We start from the raw sequence: 17,892 nt of genomic DNA, 5'->3' as shown, positions 1-17,892 counted from the left end.
TATTCATATTAACTGTTGTTAGGTTTTACAGAAGGTTTTTCTTTTTTTGTAAATTATAAATATCTATTTAAAAATTTAGTGAGGTCTGCCTCCAAACTCATCACACTTCCTTTGCTTCACACACTCAAACAGAACCTTGAGAATTTACTAATAATATTTTATAATCCATGTCTCACGCTTTGAAAAAAACTAACACATCTCTAATAGTATTTCTTCTAGTTGTTGTCATATTCTTCAACTAATCATGAATCATGCTTCTAGTGTTCTATTATTCTATCACTATCCATGACTACGTGCCAAGTGTCCTTATTTTATTTTAAGCAAACGATGCCTCTAGTCCATTTTCATACAATTGAAAGTCAAAATATCGAATTACCTAACTGCTTACCTCTTAATAAAAAAACAAGAAAGGAAAACCTCTCACGGTCATAACCCCCCAAAGACGGAAGATATAGCTAGTAAATATCCATGTTCCCATATTGGCATACCTGATGGGTGTAAAAGGGACTTTGTCACTAAACTCCTTTTCCTCCACCGAAAAATCATGAAACTCACGAGACTTTTTCTTCACATCCTCCACCAGCTTCTCCGGAATCTCATGATTTGTGAGCTTACCAGCAAGTGAGAGACAGTTGAAAGTGAATTGCATTAGTACTTTTTTTTTTATCGCCAAATGTTAGTGTTTGTTAGAATGTTGTTTTTTGTTAGCAGAAGACATTGAACCCAAGACCTCTCCACTCTCCCCTTCTCCCTTAACCATCGAACCCACCTTATACCTCCAAAGTGAATCCCATTAGTACTTTCTATAGGGAACAAAAATATTTTGAAAGAGAAAGTTACTTACCATGAAGAAACCCCATTCTGCGCAGGCCTTGCCAAGTTGGTACAGAACTTTGGTGTGAATTTGAGGGTCATGTGAAGTGAGGAGAGACAGGTCAACGACTGGGATGGAAGCTGCAAGCTCATCAACTACATCATCATAGAGGTTTGTGATAGAGTCGTTGTGTTGACTAAAATGTTGTAAGGTTTTTGAAATGCGTGTGAGTTATACACATAGCACAGTCGATTAACAATGAAAAAACACAGTTAGGCACCATGCATGTCAAATTTCAATGAAAAACTTAAATGATTACGATTTACCTTCTTAGGGGCCCTTAAAGTTGAGAACAGTATAGTTGCAATCATTTGTAGTTATGGATTCACACCTGTCAAAACACCTGCAAATAATTTCCAGCTTGGTTGCACAACAAATAATTTGCGTACCAATGCAAAAACCAAATGCCAAAACAAGAAATTGTCTGATTATTTCGGTGCATACGAAATTGCATTAAACAACTATTAAGTGTTATACAGACATAAAAATCACTACAACATCTAAATTGTTTGTAACACTTAAAGAAATACATGAGAAACACAAAAGTGGTTGTTTGCATGTGAACTAAAGCTTTTTACATTGGATGCTTCTAAGTTTTTAAAAATATTCAGCCCATTTCTTCCGTAATGATGTGATAATCTCGATGTCGTGTGCCGTGCCATCACCGAACCACTACACATTATAAAATACAAGTAATTACAAATTTATTTGGTAAAAATATGAATAAAAAATATTTATTTGGTGTCATGCTTTTGGGGATACAAAATTTACCATCGCCCAATCAGTCTTCACCTCCCCGCCGATTATGTTCCACATCCATTGCATGACATAATAGCCACACTCATAGCCTCCGCTTTGAACGTGACTCTACATTGAATGGGACACATCATTTAGAGGGTTAATAAATGGAAATCAGTACAAAACAATTTTTAATTGTATGAATAACCTTAATTTCTAGCCACCTTGGTGTAGTTTGATCAGATTTCCCCTCAGAAGTTGAATTTAATGTCTTAAATGCACTGCATAGAAACATAAAATTCTTAAGGTAATATCGGCAATAATAATGTTGTACCCTTGTTCTATAAGAAACATTACACAACAAAACATTCAGAAGGTTACCATACTTGTTAATTGCAGATTTTATATGAACATCTGGCTTTCTACGCAAAGAACAAAACCACACAACACGGTTCTCTGCTGGACACAAAACAACGAGCTGCCAATGGCCCCTACATTTGACACAACAGTCATGTACCAATGACACAAACATCATTTACAAAGAAAGCATAAATATATTTTACTGACAAATTCAAATAAGCTCCCAGATAGAATTGTTTTTGCGATTCCGCAACCCATTTTTCAATGTATTATTGACATTCTTGTCGTTTATCCTTTGCATTCAGTATAGATTGCGGCTCAAGGAATCCATAAATTGATCCAAGACCCAAGGTATTAGTCCAGTCTTCCATATGGCTATTTTGAACATATGAAAAACTCAGTTAACATAATGTATATAGTGCAAAAATATGGAATTAATCGTGAATGGCATGATTTTGACTTACATGGTCCACAACTGTAGTATAGTTATGTTCAAACATTGTACGCCTGATATGATTTTGTTGACATCAGCACATGTAACGAACAACGATGTAGCTCCATTTGGAATTCCAAATCTAGCAGGATCCCACACGAACTCTACAGGCTTCTCATAAATGTCAACTAGGCTCTTAATCAACTCGCGCAACGGGTCCTCTACAGGAACATCATTGTTTTTATTTGGAGTACAACTTGTAAGCTAAATATTTAACGAAACCAATAATTAATGTAAGGTTAGTAACTACTTTTTACATAGGTAGTTATGTACAGAATTGAAAAACATGAAAAGAAAATGACCTCATTTGAGACTAGTTTTACAAGTGATGTTGGCCATGCAATGAATGTGTCTAGCGCCTGGCTGACATACTTAATGTCTGATGTCAGAAATGGGACTTCAGCTTCACCATTAATAACCAAGTCAACACTAACCCTGACGACATCATCTGCATAAGCCACACCGTGTATGGTAGAGCCTCCATCATATGTTTTTCCTAATGCCACCAACTTTGTACAAAGTTCCCTATGGACATACAACCCCATAGTCGGCTTGACAGGACCAACATGATCTGGCGGAGATGGGTTGACAACAGCCTCCGCATTGCTCCCCTTTGTGCTAACTCTTGCACCTAATAGCTGTATATCTGGCTGAATAGGAGCTGCGACAGTCGATCCCCTTTGCGAAATCTCAAGTATGATTTGTTCCTTCAACACATGTTTAAATGTCTCTAGCCTGCGTTCGTTTTGTTCCTTTATGGTTACTATTATTTCATCCAACTGTTGTTGGTTGAAGGATCTATATGAGCTACCAGAGCCACGTGCTGCCTTCCCAAAGTATTGAGTTATTGTCACCCCAGAACCCGCTGCACGAACACGCCCTCCATGATCCGGTCGCCCAATGGCTGTATTAAGTATGTCTTGACGACCATTCGGGACAAACGTACCCTGTGATGATTGTTCTTCCAATGAGGCCTTCATGAAACACAAAATAAACATATAATTATTCAAAAATTAAAAAGTCAATGACCTTTTAGGGATAACAAACAATTATTCCAAAATTCAATTATTTGTAACAGAAATTCAACAGGCAACTCACAATTTTATCAGAGATTTCTCGTGCCGCCTCAGATGTCATCTGCCCAAATTGCTTTGTGCGTGCCAACACCCACTTCACATGTCTTTTAATTGGAGATGGGGGCTCGTCCATGTCTACTGTAGACTCAGTCAGCATTGCTTCATGTTGTCTCTTTTTGATTTTATCATCCATCAACTTCTTTTCAAGTAAATCATACCCTCCACGAGAAAGTACATGGGGGCAGTCCTTTAGCTTGTCCGGAACATCTTTCCAGCTATTATGTACTATGGGAATTTTCTCTCGGGCCACCACCCCAAGATAATTGTGGAATTTCTCTTTGTGTGGGCCCGATCCTCGGCCAGTTGCGGCATCCACCTGTACAGTTGGTCTTGGATGATCTAATGATCGTACTGTCAACCTCCGTAGCCGTGTTGATTTTCTAGTATTCCTAGACTTTGCTTCAGACTGAATATTTGATTGTGGGGGGGAAGTTGGTGGTGTACCCATGAACCTATCAAAGAAAAACAACTATGTTAAAAGCAACGACGTACTAATTTTATAAACTGAATTAAAAGGAAATATGAACATTAACAAATAACAAAACACAAAAGGCATAAGGTTATTACATGTCATGCATGGAAATTCGTCATGTTGCAATGTTCTCCCATAGTCCTTCATCATGATCGTTACGATTGGCGTGTACATCGTCAACGTAGTGCGAATCATTGATATTAGGCATAGCTGTCGAAAAAGGTGGTGTCTCACAAATGTCAAGCATCGTTGGATCATGTGCGTCATTTAAACCACTTGGTCTTCCCTGTAGAACCACAAAATATCTAGAATCGCAAGGATCTTCCACATAAAAAACCTGTCTTGCTTGTTGTGCCAAAATGAAGGGTTCGTCCAGGTATGCCACCTTGTTGAGGTCAACTAAGGTAAATCCAATTTCATCATGCCGGACACCGACATTGGCGTTGACCCACTTACACTTAAACACTGGCACTCTAAATTCAGTGTAATCAACCTCCCAGATTTGTTCAATGACTCCATAGTAATGCATGGAGGCTCGAATCGGATTCTTGTCTGCTGCATTGCAAAAGTGATCGGAGTCGACATCAATAGTGACACCACTATTTTGCATCGAGCTTCTGTCATCTTGGGACTTGGTGTAGAAGGAATAATTGTTGATGTCATACCCTTTCCAAGTTGGAACATTTAGATTTGACCCAAGAGCCAACAATCATAATGTTTTGGAAGCAGTCTGATCAACAAATATTGTGTGTCTAAACCAGTTCATGAAAGTTTTGTTGTGCTCCGGCAAAACCCTCATCATGTTTAATTTTGGGTTTCGTGCGGCCACTTCTTTTTTGTGGGCTTCTATGTATGGAATGACCTCTGCTGTATTATTCAATATATATAGATGCGCTTGTGAGACCTCCTGGCGAGTCATTGTGACAACATTGTATCCTCGTGTACCCTTACCCCCCGGTGTCCTAACATGACGAGTTTCAGGTACCCCGACAGATTTAGCTTCAATGTATTGAGAGCAAAACTCAATACACTCTTCAGCAACATACCTTTCAACAATCGAAGCCTCTGGTCGGTGTTGATTCTTGGTATACCCCTTTAACACCTTCATGTACCGTTCAATTGGATACATCCAGCGTAAAAATATAGGACCACACAACTGGATCTCCCTGACTAGATGAACAATTAAGTGAACCATTATGTCGAAAAATGATGGAGGAAAGTACATCTCTATTTGAAAAAGGACAATGACAGCCTCATTCTGCAATTCATCCAATCTTGCAGGGTCAATCACTTTGCTACATATAGCATTAAAAAGAAAACATAGACGAGTTATGGCAACCCGCACTTTGTCAGGCAAGATTCCCCGAATCGCTACTGGCAATAGTTGTTGCATTAATACATGACAATCATGAGATTTCAAGCCAACCAATTTAAGATCATCCATGGATACAAGGCTCTTGATATTTGAAGAGTATCCTTATGGGACTTTGACATTTCGCAGACAATGACAGAAACTCTTTTTTTCCTTTGTTGACATTGTGTGACATGCTGGGGGTAGGTACGTTCGTGAACCTTTTGGTATTGGATGCAACTGCTCTCATATACCCATGTCAACCAAGTCTTGACGACACTTCAAACCATCCTTTGTCTTGCCTTTAATGTTAAGAAGGGTGCCAATTAAACTATCACAAACATTTTTCTCCACATGCATCACGTCTATACAATGTCTAATGTCAAGATCAGACCAGTAAGGAAGCTCAAAGAAAATGGACCTTTTCTTCCAAATGTGTGTCTCAGTGGTGCCTTTTTTTTAGTCTCCCCAAAGATAGTTATGATATCCTTGTCACGATCATGGACTTCTTTTCCATCTAACGGTTTCAGCGCAGTTTCATTTTCTACAGATCCATTGAAAGCTTTCTTCAGTCGTCGATATGGATGGAATTGGTTCAGAAATCTTCGATGCCGTGTGTATATTGTTTTCTTTCCATGTTTAAGTTGGACAAAACTTGTATTTTTCTCACAAATAGGACATGCGTGATGGCCCTTCACACTGTAATCACTTAAATTTCCATATGCTGGAAAGTCATTTATGGTACAAAACACCATTGCACACAACCTAAACGTCTCCTACAAATTGCCGTCCCAAACATCTACCCCGTGTTCCCACATTGTTCTCAGGTCTTCAATCAACAGAGTTAGATACACATCAATATCATTACCGGGTTGTCTTGGTCCCGCTATCATCATGCAAAGCATTATATACTTCCGCTTCATGCACAACCAAGGAGGAAGGTTGTAAATCATCAGCAAAACAAGTCATAAACTGTGACTGCTGCTTAAGTTACCAAAAGGATTCACTCCATCGGAGGCCAAACCAAGCCTTAGATTTCTCCCGTCATTCCCAAAATCAGGATACAAAGAATCGAATGCCTTCCATTGCGGACTATCAGCAGGATGTCGTAGCAATCCATCAATTTTTCTGCCTTCAACATGCCACATCAACTGTTTTGCATCATGTCCATTGGCAAAGAATCGCCTAAACCTTGGTATTATTGGAAGATACCAACAAACCTTTGCTGGACGATTGTTCTCTGCGGTTGCAACATCACTGTCTTCATGGTTGTTGACCTTGTAGCGGGATACACCACATGTTGGGCATGCATTAATTTTCTGATACTCCATTCCAACTGGACATAAGATCTTCTTCGCCTCGTATTGACTCTTTGGCAACGTGTTATCTTCAGGAAGTAATTTTTTCAATAACACTAGCAATTCAGTAAAGCTCTTGTCACTCCAGCCAAATCGTGCCTTCAAGTTGACCAAAGCTAACACCGCAGATAACCTTGTGAATGTTGTGCACCCAGAATACAAAGGAGTCTTCGAATCATTCTCTATTTTGTCATACAAAGGAGCATGTGCTTGCCGAAAACCATCCTGCCCTAGGTCGCGAATCAATTCTTCTATACGACAACCCGTATCTACATTGACTGCCTCAGTGTCAGAGACTGTTGGATTGTCTGGCAATTCCCCATCTAACTTCCCATTTTTTTTCATAAATAAATTTAAAAAGTTTTTTTAGTAAAAATAATAAAAATAAATAATTAGAGTAAATAATAGGTCGTAAATGCCCCTAGCTATAAATAGCAACATGCTAGGTTTTTTAGACTGGCTCCTCAACCTCCTCTGTCTCTCATTTTCGTTTTTCCCCTTCTCCTCTCAAAACCATTTCTTTTTCCCGCAGCTCACTAAACTTGTCTCCGAAATACGACGATCTCGGACTCATTCACCGTTGGATTATCGTGAAATTTAAACACCAGGTTCAAAACCCAATTCCGAGAAATCTCACCGTTGGGAATTTCAATATCATGTCTGAGCTTATAGGAAAACCCTTCGCATTGTAGCCTTTTAATTTCCTGCATAAACCCAGAATAGTCTCGGTAAAAATATGATCCCGGTTTTGTTAACCGTTGGATTTTCATTAAATTTGGATATGTTGTTCGAAATTCAATTGCGCACACTTCCACCGTTGGGATTGGCGAGATAATATTCGTGAAGGGAGAAAAAGGAATCGCATGAAGACAGTACAAGTGGAGGTTTCAATCTTTTCTCCGTCTCTCTGACGTTTGGGAATTCTATCGGAGCAGTCGGAGGAATAACTGAAGAGATTTCAGGGAATCGCTAGAGATGCTGCTATTGCTGGATGAAGACACGTGAGTCCGCTCAGAGGTAAGGGATGAGTTATTCACAATTGGGGATTAGTGAGAACATGTGTAGGGATCCTTAGAGATATCAATTGGAATGAGTTTTGGGGTGTTTTTGCAATTTTCATTTTATCCTTATAATTATTACAATGAATTGTATATGTTTGACAGACCAATTGTTGTGAAATTGATATGCTATTGTGTTGAGCGTGAACCCTACAAATCGAACATTTTTCTAATTAATATGAATTGATGAAATAAAGTAAGGAAAAATTTAGAGAGATATATTGATTTTGTATTTTCTCTTTTTCTTGTTTTTTTTAGGTTTTTATATATAATTTAAAAAATTAATATCATAATTGAAATTGACCAAAGTGTTCATATAATTATTTAGAATTTGTGCATTGAAAGCTTACTTTGATATTTGTGATTCAATATGATGTATGCCAGCTTATATATATAGAGGTAGTTATTTATATTAATAATTTATGTAAATAATATTGTAGAGTGTTATAGTATGATTCCAAAAATTATTAAGTATTGGAGTTTGAGAATATTATGGTTAAATTTGATGAACATGTGTGTGTTGTACCTTATGAATATCATTAGGAATGTTATGAGATGATTGATGTGATGTTAAAGTGTGGACATGATATTTGATTGTGAATAAGTGGATGTGTTTAACACTTGATGTTACATTAATTATATTGTGAGCTATGAATTATACAATAACCCGACCAGTGTTTATGTGCAATGTTAAAAAGAAAGTGTAGGTTCCTAGTTAGGAACCAATGTTAAATTGTAGCGCAATTGTGTTAAACATGTTTGAAACATGAGTGTGAGGTCGTGGTATTGTATAATTCATGAGCAGTGTTTATAAATAAAATATGTGATGAATTATGGAATAATATGTTGCCTTGAGATTATAATATTGTTATTGAGATTGAGTAAAAGTGTAAAGTAGAACATGTGTTGAATTGTGAGATACGTGAAAACATGTGATGGTGGATTGTGACATTATGAGATGTGAAATTGTGAATGAGTTTTGGTTGTAAATAAGTGTGTGATTAACTCTTGATGTGACATTATTTGTGTTGTAAGCTGTGAATTGTACAATAACTCGACCAGTGTTATCTTGAGAAATGTGTAAATGCGCAGTGTTAAAGAGAAAGTGTAGGTTTCCTATTTAGGAACCAGTGTTAAAGAGAAAGTTTAGGTTTCCTATTTAGGAACCAGTGTTAAATTGTAGCGCAATATGTTGTACGTGTTTAACACACGAGTGTGAGGTCATGGGTATTGTATAATTCACGAGCAGTGTCTGTGCGCTAAAATGATTTTAGGGGTTGGACCTGAATCAGGAGGAAGAGGCCTTGACGGACTCTTCGGAGTGTAGGCCTTGGGGGTCACCGGGTTTGAGTGTTCCTTTAAGCCTATGCTGATGCCATATGGTTGGAGCATTCTCGCAAAACATCGTGACCCTGACTGGTCTCCCTATGATCTTACTTAGTGAGAATGACCTGACAAACCCATTGTGTGGTGTGTCTTGTTATGTACTCCTAAGCGCCCCAGGGTGGTTTTTCACTGACATGGTACCACATTGCATATAGGCTTGAGTCTTAGCATAACTATCTCATGCGCTTGCTAATTGGTTATTATGAAATTGATGTGTTATTATGTCTTGATTAGAGCGTGTGATTCTTGTGTAATGTGATTGATGATTGAAAAGTGAACTTTGAATAACAAAGTGATGGAATTACGTGTAACTAAGTTTTATTTGGTTTATATGATATGTATATCTAGTTGTCTTGTTTCTCTATTAGTTAGGAATGTGATAACTTACTCCTCGTGTGTTGTTTGTGTTTTGGATCCTGTGATGATCTTGAACTTTGTGTTCGGGGGAGCAGATGACTAGGTGAATTGCTTTAAGGAACCATGTGCTGAAGGACATTAGGACACAACACTCTGATAGGATGTGGCATTGGGGTATAGGGTTTTATAGACAACCTTGTTTAAGCCAAAGTGAATTTATTATTTATTTAGAAAAGTTTTATGATGATGTTTGAAAGGTGAATGTGAGCTTGCTACCCTCTTGAAAGGCTTGTATTTAAATATGTTTTAAAAACTTGAATTAAGTTTAATTTTTTTAATTATTTCTTTTATTATTAGTACATATATGTGTGGGGTAGAGGGTGTGACACCCCATGCCATGTCCACTATGTGTAAGTTGGAATCATGCCGTGACATATTAGATGTGTTCTTATTTCATTTAATGATTGGTGTCTACCATTTGCACATTTCACACATGACAAAAGTATTTGCCATGCAACGAGGGAGCATGCATTTCGGTAAATTGGAGAAACTGCTCCACCCCAGTCCCATACTCATCAGTGATGCGTGATGCTCTCATCCAACTTCGATCCATGTTTTCCGTCTACTGCACCACTTTCATAAGTTATGTAACATGCATGTAAACCTCACTTTTCTAAGTAAAGGTGTGGCCTCATCCCATTCAGGAAGAATTTTTTTTATAGTAGATTCAATACTACAAGTTAATTGTCTTTTCTAAATTTGTCAAAATTTCGGCAACATTTCGCCTAGGTCCCCAAGTACACGAGATGAAAGCGGTGATCTATTGTTATCCACCACATTCAAGTATGCACTCGGAGAACAAAGGGAAATGAAGCATACCGAAATGTTGACAAATTTAAGAAAAGAAAATTAACCTGTATGTAATAATCTACTATAAAAAATGATTCTTCCCAAACTGTCCAAACGGACAATTCAAGATTCAATACATCGATTAATACAAACTATCCGTATTAATCGATGTACAGAATCGCAAACGGGAAACTAAGGTTCACTCACAATGCTCATAATTTAGTTATATAATACATCATGTCATATATAAAGAAGCATTCAATTATCATTGTTGACAGTCATACATAGACATACCTCACTTGACAATGGTAAATAACACCTAAGACTGGGATAACAGTTATGGCAACGCAAAGACAACACTGTAGATTCAACTCCTCTGTTTGTCAGATCCTAGTACCTACAAACATAAAACAAATGGTCATAGATCCAAACATATTAGCAGTAAGCTACGGACGTTCGATAACAATATAAGGCTGTCCCATTTATTTTGAGTCTATGGAAATCACAAAAAGCTATTTGATTGTGTGCATGGAGTATCAATGAAATATAGCAGATGGAAATTTAGGGAGGTACAGCTGATAAAAGGAAAACACTAAAACCTGAAATTCACCACTTGCTGTTTTCAGATCCCATCAACACAGAGTATAGAATATTCATTCAGCTGTCAATCAATTACACATGACCTCTTAACTACCCTTCCCTGAGATCTTTATACAGTTCATACTTATCAAAAGCTACAGTAGTGGTCACTTCAAGTATTTCTTTATTCCTAAATAAGCAATATGGTAAATGCAATAATGCTGCTTCTTATACTGTCACAAGTTGGAGTCTGAAGTTTGAAGATGTTTGGTTTTATTTTATCTTGTATGCAAATTAAAAATAAATTAATTCATCCAAAAATTTGAAGGATCCAAATTGACACCACCTGTGCTATATGAGATTCAATTTAAAGTTTTACAAACAATGTGGTTGTGAGTGCTAGTGATTAATCCAACTATGTTTTACAAACAATGTGGTTGTGAGTGCTAGTGATTAATCCAACTTTGTTTTACGAACAATGTGGTTGTGAGGGAATTAAATATAATGATAGTTTATCTCTTTTAGAGTAGCTAATCCCTTCCTTCCCGGTCCTCAAATTACACCTAATATGTGTAAAAATGCTTACATGTATTTGAAATATATAAAAATGTAAATTTAATTATTTTCATGTAATTGAAACACATACACACATTGTCAATGGAAGCAACTGCCAAGAATAAAAGAATGTATTTGAAATCAATATGTTCTTTTTGCCATTTGTAGCCTGATTTTAGCAAGTGAAACTCCAGGCACCCTTGAATAGACCAAAAACCAAATATCATAATAGTACCTGACATGTAAAGTCTACATCTAATTGCACTGCTCAAGATAAAACTAAAGAATGCATATACAACAAAGAACTGCCACATAACTTCATCAATATTATTATTTGCAAACATGTCTACAAAGGAATATATTTATTCTTAAATGAAAATAATAATATCCAAGAAATGCCATGGTAATAAAAACATTAAAATTCATAGTTGATAGGCAAACTACATCTTTCCTCTGGCAAGAATACAAGATAGAAAAAGGCTGTGAAATATGCAATTATCCAGTTATGTATATGTGCATATAGTTGGATGTGTTTTTAAGAAATATCATATCAGAATCACAGGAAATAACCAACATCCATGACATGAGGTTGTCTAGAATAAGTGAAGCCTAGATATTCTCAAAGCAAATCTTACTTCTCCTCAATAGGTAATTGTGGTCCCTACCTTAGCTCATAGGTCCTGCTCCCAAGAAACAAATATCAATAAACATATGTATGAGCAAAGAGAAACATTAGGCAAAAATGTGACCATAAATTGCTTGGTAGAAGCAAAAAATGCTTCAAAATCTCACCTTTACCAGGCACACTCTTATAATGCTTTGCTCAAGACAACAATCAAAACCAAAAATAGAATTTTTAGACATAGAAGACTACAAGAGGGCGAGCCCTGGTGCAGCGGTAAAGTTGTGCCTTGGTGACTTGTAGGTCATGGGTTCGAATCCGGAAACAGCCTCTTTGCATATGCAAGGGTAAGGCTGCGTACAACATCCCTCCCCCATACCTTCGCATAGCGAAGAGCCTCTGGGCAATGGGGTACGAAATTTTTAGACATAGAAGACTACAAAAATATATAAAAATATTATACTTACTTTGAATGCATTCTTGTAGGAGTAGCATGCAAAATGGTACTTAGAATCCCAAGTATGGTCTGAGTCTTCCCAGTCCCTGGGGCCCCCTGAAAGGGAGTTGGTTAGGCTCAATTACAATTATATATATATATATATATATTAAAAAAACTACTATACATTGATAACAACCCAGATATATGTCTCATAGATATCTAGCAAAGGGATAATGCTTCAGCAAAAAAATCTGGAAAGGACCTACTGACATGATATAAATGGACATTATAACCTGTTTTTGTGTAGTAAAAAATTACAAACTCTAACTCAATTGCCTAGCTTTCAAGCTTTGCATGATAAGAAACACAAAATAGCAAAGGATAAACTATATTCATTACAAGAAATCAGGAACTGAACCAGTTCACAATTCAACCAGTTTAACTAGTTAGTCTGTTTCTTACAGAATTTTTAAAAAAATAATGGTCAGGCTTTTTGAAGCTAAAAAAGAATATCACAACTAATTTTGCCTAAAATCAGAGAAAAAACTGGCAGAATGAAAGCTTGAAATCGACAGTTCTTTGTAATAAATTTCTCCCAATTCCCAACTATAAAAAAGAAGTCTTTGTACAAAATAATTCAGCATACACTGATAAACATAACATCAAATATTACCTAAAAGAAAAGGCAAGTATGTAAAACATTAAACAAATTTTACAGCAGAAGCAAAGCCAGAAATAGAGGCCAACCTGTATCAAGACAAAAGCTTTTGATGATAGATCAGCCTGCAACAGAAATAACATGTTACTGTTGAATAAATAATGCTAGATGAGCTTTATGTGTTGTAAAAGAATAAAAACTTTTGATCGATCTTTACTTTCTTATAAAGATTTTTTGGTCCTTTTTTCTCTCCTTAGTTGTTTGACTTAATAAGTTACAATGGCATATGTTGCAGTGGAGATTTTTCTTATAATTGAGCATGCTTGGAAGAGCTTTAAACTAAAAAAGCAAAAAATAGCTAAACTTTTATGCTTCTGGAAAGACCTTACAAAAACTAATATTGAGAAAGGAGAAGCTATTCAAGCATTAAAAAGTATTTTTTGAAAATTGCATCCAAATGTAAAATAGCTTTTACTTTTTTTCAAAAGATCTTTCTAACAGGTTCATCAACAAAAAGGTATTTTCTCTTTCAATTAAGCACCGAGAGTTTCATAAAACAAAATGATAAAGAAAGCACACACGAAGATGGGAAGAGATTGGTAAGCTTTTAAAGGTTTTTGTGTTACTGTTCATTTTAATTTTGATTTTAGGTTGTTGGCTTTAGAGGTCACTTGCTCTTACATTTTTTTTAACTCCTATATCAAAACAAAAAGAAATGATTTTTTTGGTATAATTGATTGAGATGAGATTGAAATTGTAGAATCTAAGCCTTTAACTTAAGTACTACATCCTGAATTTTAATTATAGCATCCTTAACTTAAGTACTACATCCTGAATTTTAATTATGACTAAATTTCAAATCCAAACTTGAAAATATGTCATCTTAATTAAATTCCAGAATCCTATATTTATCCTTTCCAAACAATATATCAGCATCTAACAAGGATACAATCAGAAAGAACACTGGATTGCAAAAAAAAAGGCAAAAAGATAATTAATAAACCTGAAAGTCAGTTGATGAATAAGTTTTTGTTGCTTTATTGAACTTCTGAGGTAAAAACTTACTGTTATGGCCTCACGTTGGTACTGATAGAAAGTACTTTCAACATATTCCTTCAAAGGGATTGGGATTTTCCAACCCTCGGCTTCTGTGCCAAAATTCTCTCCAACTGCATTTAATATTAAATCCTTGTATGGGAGACAACTTATAGTTCGTACAGCCAAATACTCACGAGCAATGGTAGATAAGCAGCATGGTTTTCACATTGGATCAAAGGCCAAACTAATTTATAAGAACCATTTTCTGCTGCTAAGAAAAAAATAATGAAAACCTCTATACCTTCTTTTATAAATTAATAAAAGCAATTCATTAGTCAAGGATGAAACTCCCAAGTATAAAAAGCACACAATTGATATCACTTAATTCTATACAAGGAAAAGGGGGAAACTAGACCAAAACAGTGGAACTACGTGAACTTGAGGAATCTATTGCCTGTAAAATTAAACACGGCTAAATAGAAAAGGATGAATTTCAAAACTTTATCAAATAGCAGAAATGAAGGAAACAGGTAAGAAGGAATCACATAATAACATAGGAGTGAAGTAGTGAACAAGGAGTCATACTAAGTATTCAATACCATTCGCTAGAATCGCTACTAATACGAGAAAACTTGAAATAACTAGAAAACAAAGTGTTTAAAATGTTAAAAAAAAATATAATAATTAACATTACAACAACAACCAAGCCTCACCGGGATATTAATTAACATTAAAAAAGAAAAGGCTACAAGTCTACATCAGTGAATGTGAAATATATGTGTGTGATTGGTTGATTAATAAACAAAAAGAAATAAACATTTAAAAAAGTTAATGTTAAAATTCCACTTTCTTTAAACACTAAACCTTATACTGACAAGATTTAAAAAAAAATGTGAACAAAGAAGTTAAGTCGGAAGGGAGGTTACCCCATTTGCTATGTCAAAGCATACCACAACACAAGCCTCAACAAGGACATATAGCAGTACTTAAATAAAAGTGAATAACTTGCCAATGGAGGATCAATCAAATCCACGACCATTTTTATATAATAAACAATCAAATATGAAATATCAAGTGGAGGAGGGAATTAAATATAATGATATTTTATCTTTTTTAGAGTAGCTAATCCCTTCCTTCCCGGTCCTCAAATTACACCTAATATGTGTAAAAATGCTTACATGTATTTGAAATATATAAAAATGTAAATTTAATTATTTTCATGTAATTGAAACACATACACACATTGTCAATGGAAGCAATTTCCAAGAATAAAAGAATGTATTTGAAATCAAAATGTTCTTTTTGCCATTTGTAGCTTTATTTTAGCAAGTGAAACTCCAGACACCCTTGAATAGAACAAAAACCAAATATCATAATAGTACCTGACATGTAAAGTCTACATCTAATTGAACTGCTCAAGATAAAACTAAAGAATGCATATACAACTAAGAACAATGCCAAATAACTTCATCAATATTATTATTTGCAAACATGTCTACAAAGGAATATTTTTATTCTTAAATGAAAGCAGTACAAGTCCTGCACTTGCACACTAAAAATGAAAAAAGTTGATTTGGAGACAACATAAATCTAAATTGTAAATACCTGATCAAATAATGGATGCTGAGCAAGATATGTAGGACCACCAGGAGAACAGCTATCAGACTTTATCCGCTGAAGAAACTCTGAAAAAGTAATTAGCTCTTGCTTCCACTTAGTGCATAAATAGTTTTTCCCAACATGGAAAAATTAAAAAATATATATAATACATAAAAAGTTCCACTCCTGTTTTCCCTGTGAGTGTGTGTGAAGGGATTTTCTGTATACTGCTAAACAACTTCCAACAGCCTTGCCATGACAGAAAAAGGCTACATGAGGTAAATGCAAGGTGGACCCCTTTCCGTTTTGCTTAAATTTTACTCTCAAAATCTCAAAATTCTTTGATAAATTTTGTAGTGTTCCTTCTCCACCATATCTTGTGTAAAATCCATGAATCTTTTAGGTATGCTAGAGAAGAGAAATGAGCATTATTAGTTTTAGATGGATGTTTTTGCTAACAAGGGTTGCTACTTTGTCCTCACTTTCTTAAAATAAAAGAAGTATTCAGTAGAATAATGCTTGTTTTGGTGTTAAAACAATTTATGCATTAACTAAGCTCATGTCCCTGTTGACCAAGATAGTCTGCTATTATTGCATGAAGTCAATGTCACTGAATTTGTTTTGGCATGAAGTAGAAGGCAACATAGTTATTATATAAGACTGGGTTGTTGTTGTTATTGTCTGGCATGGCTTTGTATATTCATTGGCAGAACCACAACTATGCGGTTGACCCTGCCACACTGCCAGAAGGAGTGGAGGTTACTCATAGGAATCTTAATGATGGAAGTTGTGTTGGCCTCGCGTTCCCTGCTCAAAGAATAATGTCTCTTCAATACCACCCAGAGGCATCCCCAGGACCCCATGATTTTGATTACAGTATGAGATAAAAGCTTACTGCCTCATTAATTATTTCAGTCAACTTAATAACTAACGTTATCTGTTCTTTATGCAGCTTTTAGGGAGCTTGTAGAATTAATGAAGCAAGAGAAAAAAGGGAAATCCTGTTGGAAATAAGGCTTTTTATGTTTAGGAAAAGTGTTTAGGAATATTGGAGACTTTGAATAGAAACTTGATAGGAAGGAGAATTCTTTATGGAGGAGAGAACTTTGTATTTTTGCTTGATACAAATGTGTAGGATTACATCTCTATTTATACTACTCTAAGGAGAACTCTAGACACACTAATTCTAGAGAGTTCTCAACTCTAGAGATCCAAAGAGTATTCTAGAGAATATTAAAACCATAAGAAATATCTAGACACTCCAAACACTACAAGAATTCTCTAGAAACATGACCCATAATTACTTAAGCCCAAAATAACTAAGTCCAAGGAACCAAATAATTAATTTGGGCCCAAATCAAGTTTATATTTCAACATCCCCCCTTAAACTTGATTTGTGACTCCAAGCATACTCCTTAGCTTCACGAAAGTTTCCAACTTAAGTGGCTTTGTGAAAATGTCGGCAGCTTGATCTTGAGACATCACATACTTCAACTTTACCTCCTTCTTCTCAATGCATTCTCTTATGAAGTGGTAACGGGTGTCGATGTGCTTACTTTTTTCATGAAAGACTGGATTCTTTGCCAAAGCGAGTGCTGATTTATTGTCAACACATATTTCCATAGGTTCTTCTTGTGTCATTTTTAACTCTTTCAACAAGTTCCTTAGCCAAATTGCATGACAAACGTATGATGTGGCCGCGACATACTCGGCTTCACAAGTTGATAGTGTAACTATTGGTTGCTTCTTTGACATCCAAGTGAAAGCAGTATCTCCCATAAAGAACACAAAACCAGTAGTGCTCTTTCTATCATCCAAGTCTCCACTCCAATCGCTATCACTATAGCCAGCAATGTCATAATTGTCAGAAGAGTAATAGTGCAAGCCAAAGTTTGTTGTACCTTTGATGTATCGAAGGATTCTCTTTGCCGCCTTGAAGTGAGTTGTGGTTGGAGCTTCCATGTAGCGAC

The 17,892-nt window shown here is 35.9% G+C and overlaps 2 protein-coding genes across 3 annotated transcripts in view; both read right to left on the bottom strand.

The window, feature by feature from the left end:
• LOC114409731 overlaps positions 1–17,892 on the bottom strand; it is a 51,041-nt gene that overhangs the window by 11,289 nt on the left and 21,860 nt on the right. The window lies entirely within an intron of this gene.
• On the bottom strand, positions 1,306–5,524 carry LOC114409730. 2 transcript variants are annotated; one of them, XM_028373304.1, is made up of 9 exons: positions 4,169–5,524; positions 3,564–4,053; positions 2,768–3,439; positions 2,437–2,626; positions 2,180–2,347; positions 1,999–2,103; positions 1,821–1,893; positions 1,646–1,741; positions 1,306–1,546 (listed from the first exon to the last, which is right to left on the bottom strand). In XM_028373304.1, exons 1-4 carry the CDS (start codon positions 4,177–4,179, stop codon positions 2,606–2,608), a joined length of 1,194 nt encoding a protein of 397 aa, XP_028229105.1. In that variant the 5' UTR covers positions 4,180–5,524; the 3' UTR covers positions 1,306–1,546; positions 1,646–1,741; positions 1,821–1,893; positions 1,999–2,103; positions 2,180–2,347; positions 2,437–2,605. The 2 variants fall into 2 exon arrangements, with proteins under 2 accessions (XP_028229105.1, XP_028229106.1); XM_028373305.1 differs by having other exon boundaries at positions 1,837–1,893.

Source organism: Glycine soja, chromosome 4 (genome assembly GCF_004193775.1).
Source record: "Glycine soja cultivar W05 chromosome 4, ASM419377v2, whole genome shotgun sequence".
NCBI classification, from domain to species: Eukaryota; Viridiplantae; Streptophyta; class Magnoliopsida; order Fabales; family Fabaceae; genus Glycine; species Glycine soja.
The sequence above is the reverse complement of the archived record's forward strand: the minus strand, read 5'-3'. Positions and strand labels throughout refer to the sequence as shown.

What these genes read in the sequence shown, in the direction of transcription:
- LOC114409730 (XM_028373304.1), bottom strand. An exon ending in GAGAAATCTCTGATAAAATT is followed by an intron (nt 3,440 to 3,563) that starts GTGAGTTGCCTG and finishes TGTTTCATGAAG; the next exon opens with GCCTCATTGGAAGAACAATC. An exon ending in TAAAACTAGTCTCAAATGAG is followed by an intron (nt 2,627 to 2,767) that starts GTCATTTTCTTT and finishes ATGTTCCTGTAG; the next exon opens with AGGACCCGTTGCGCGAGTTG.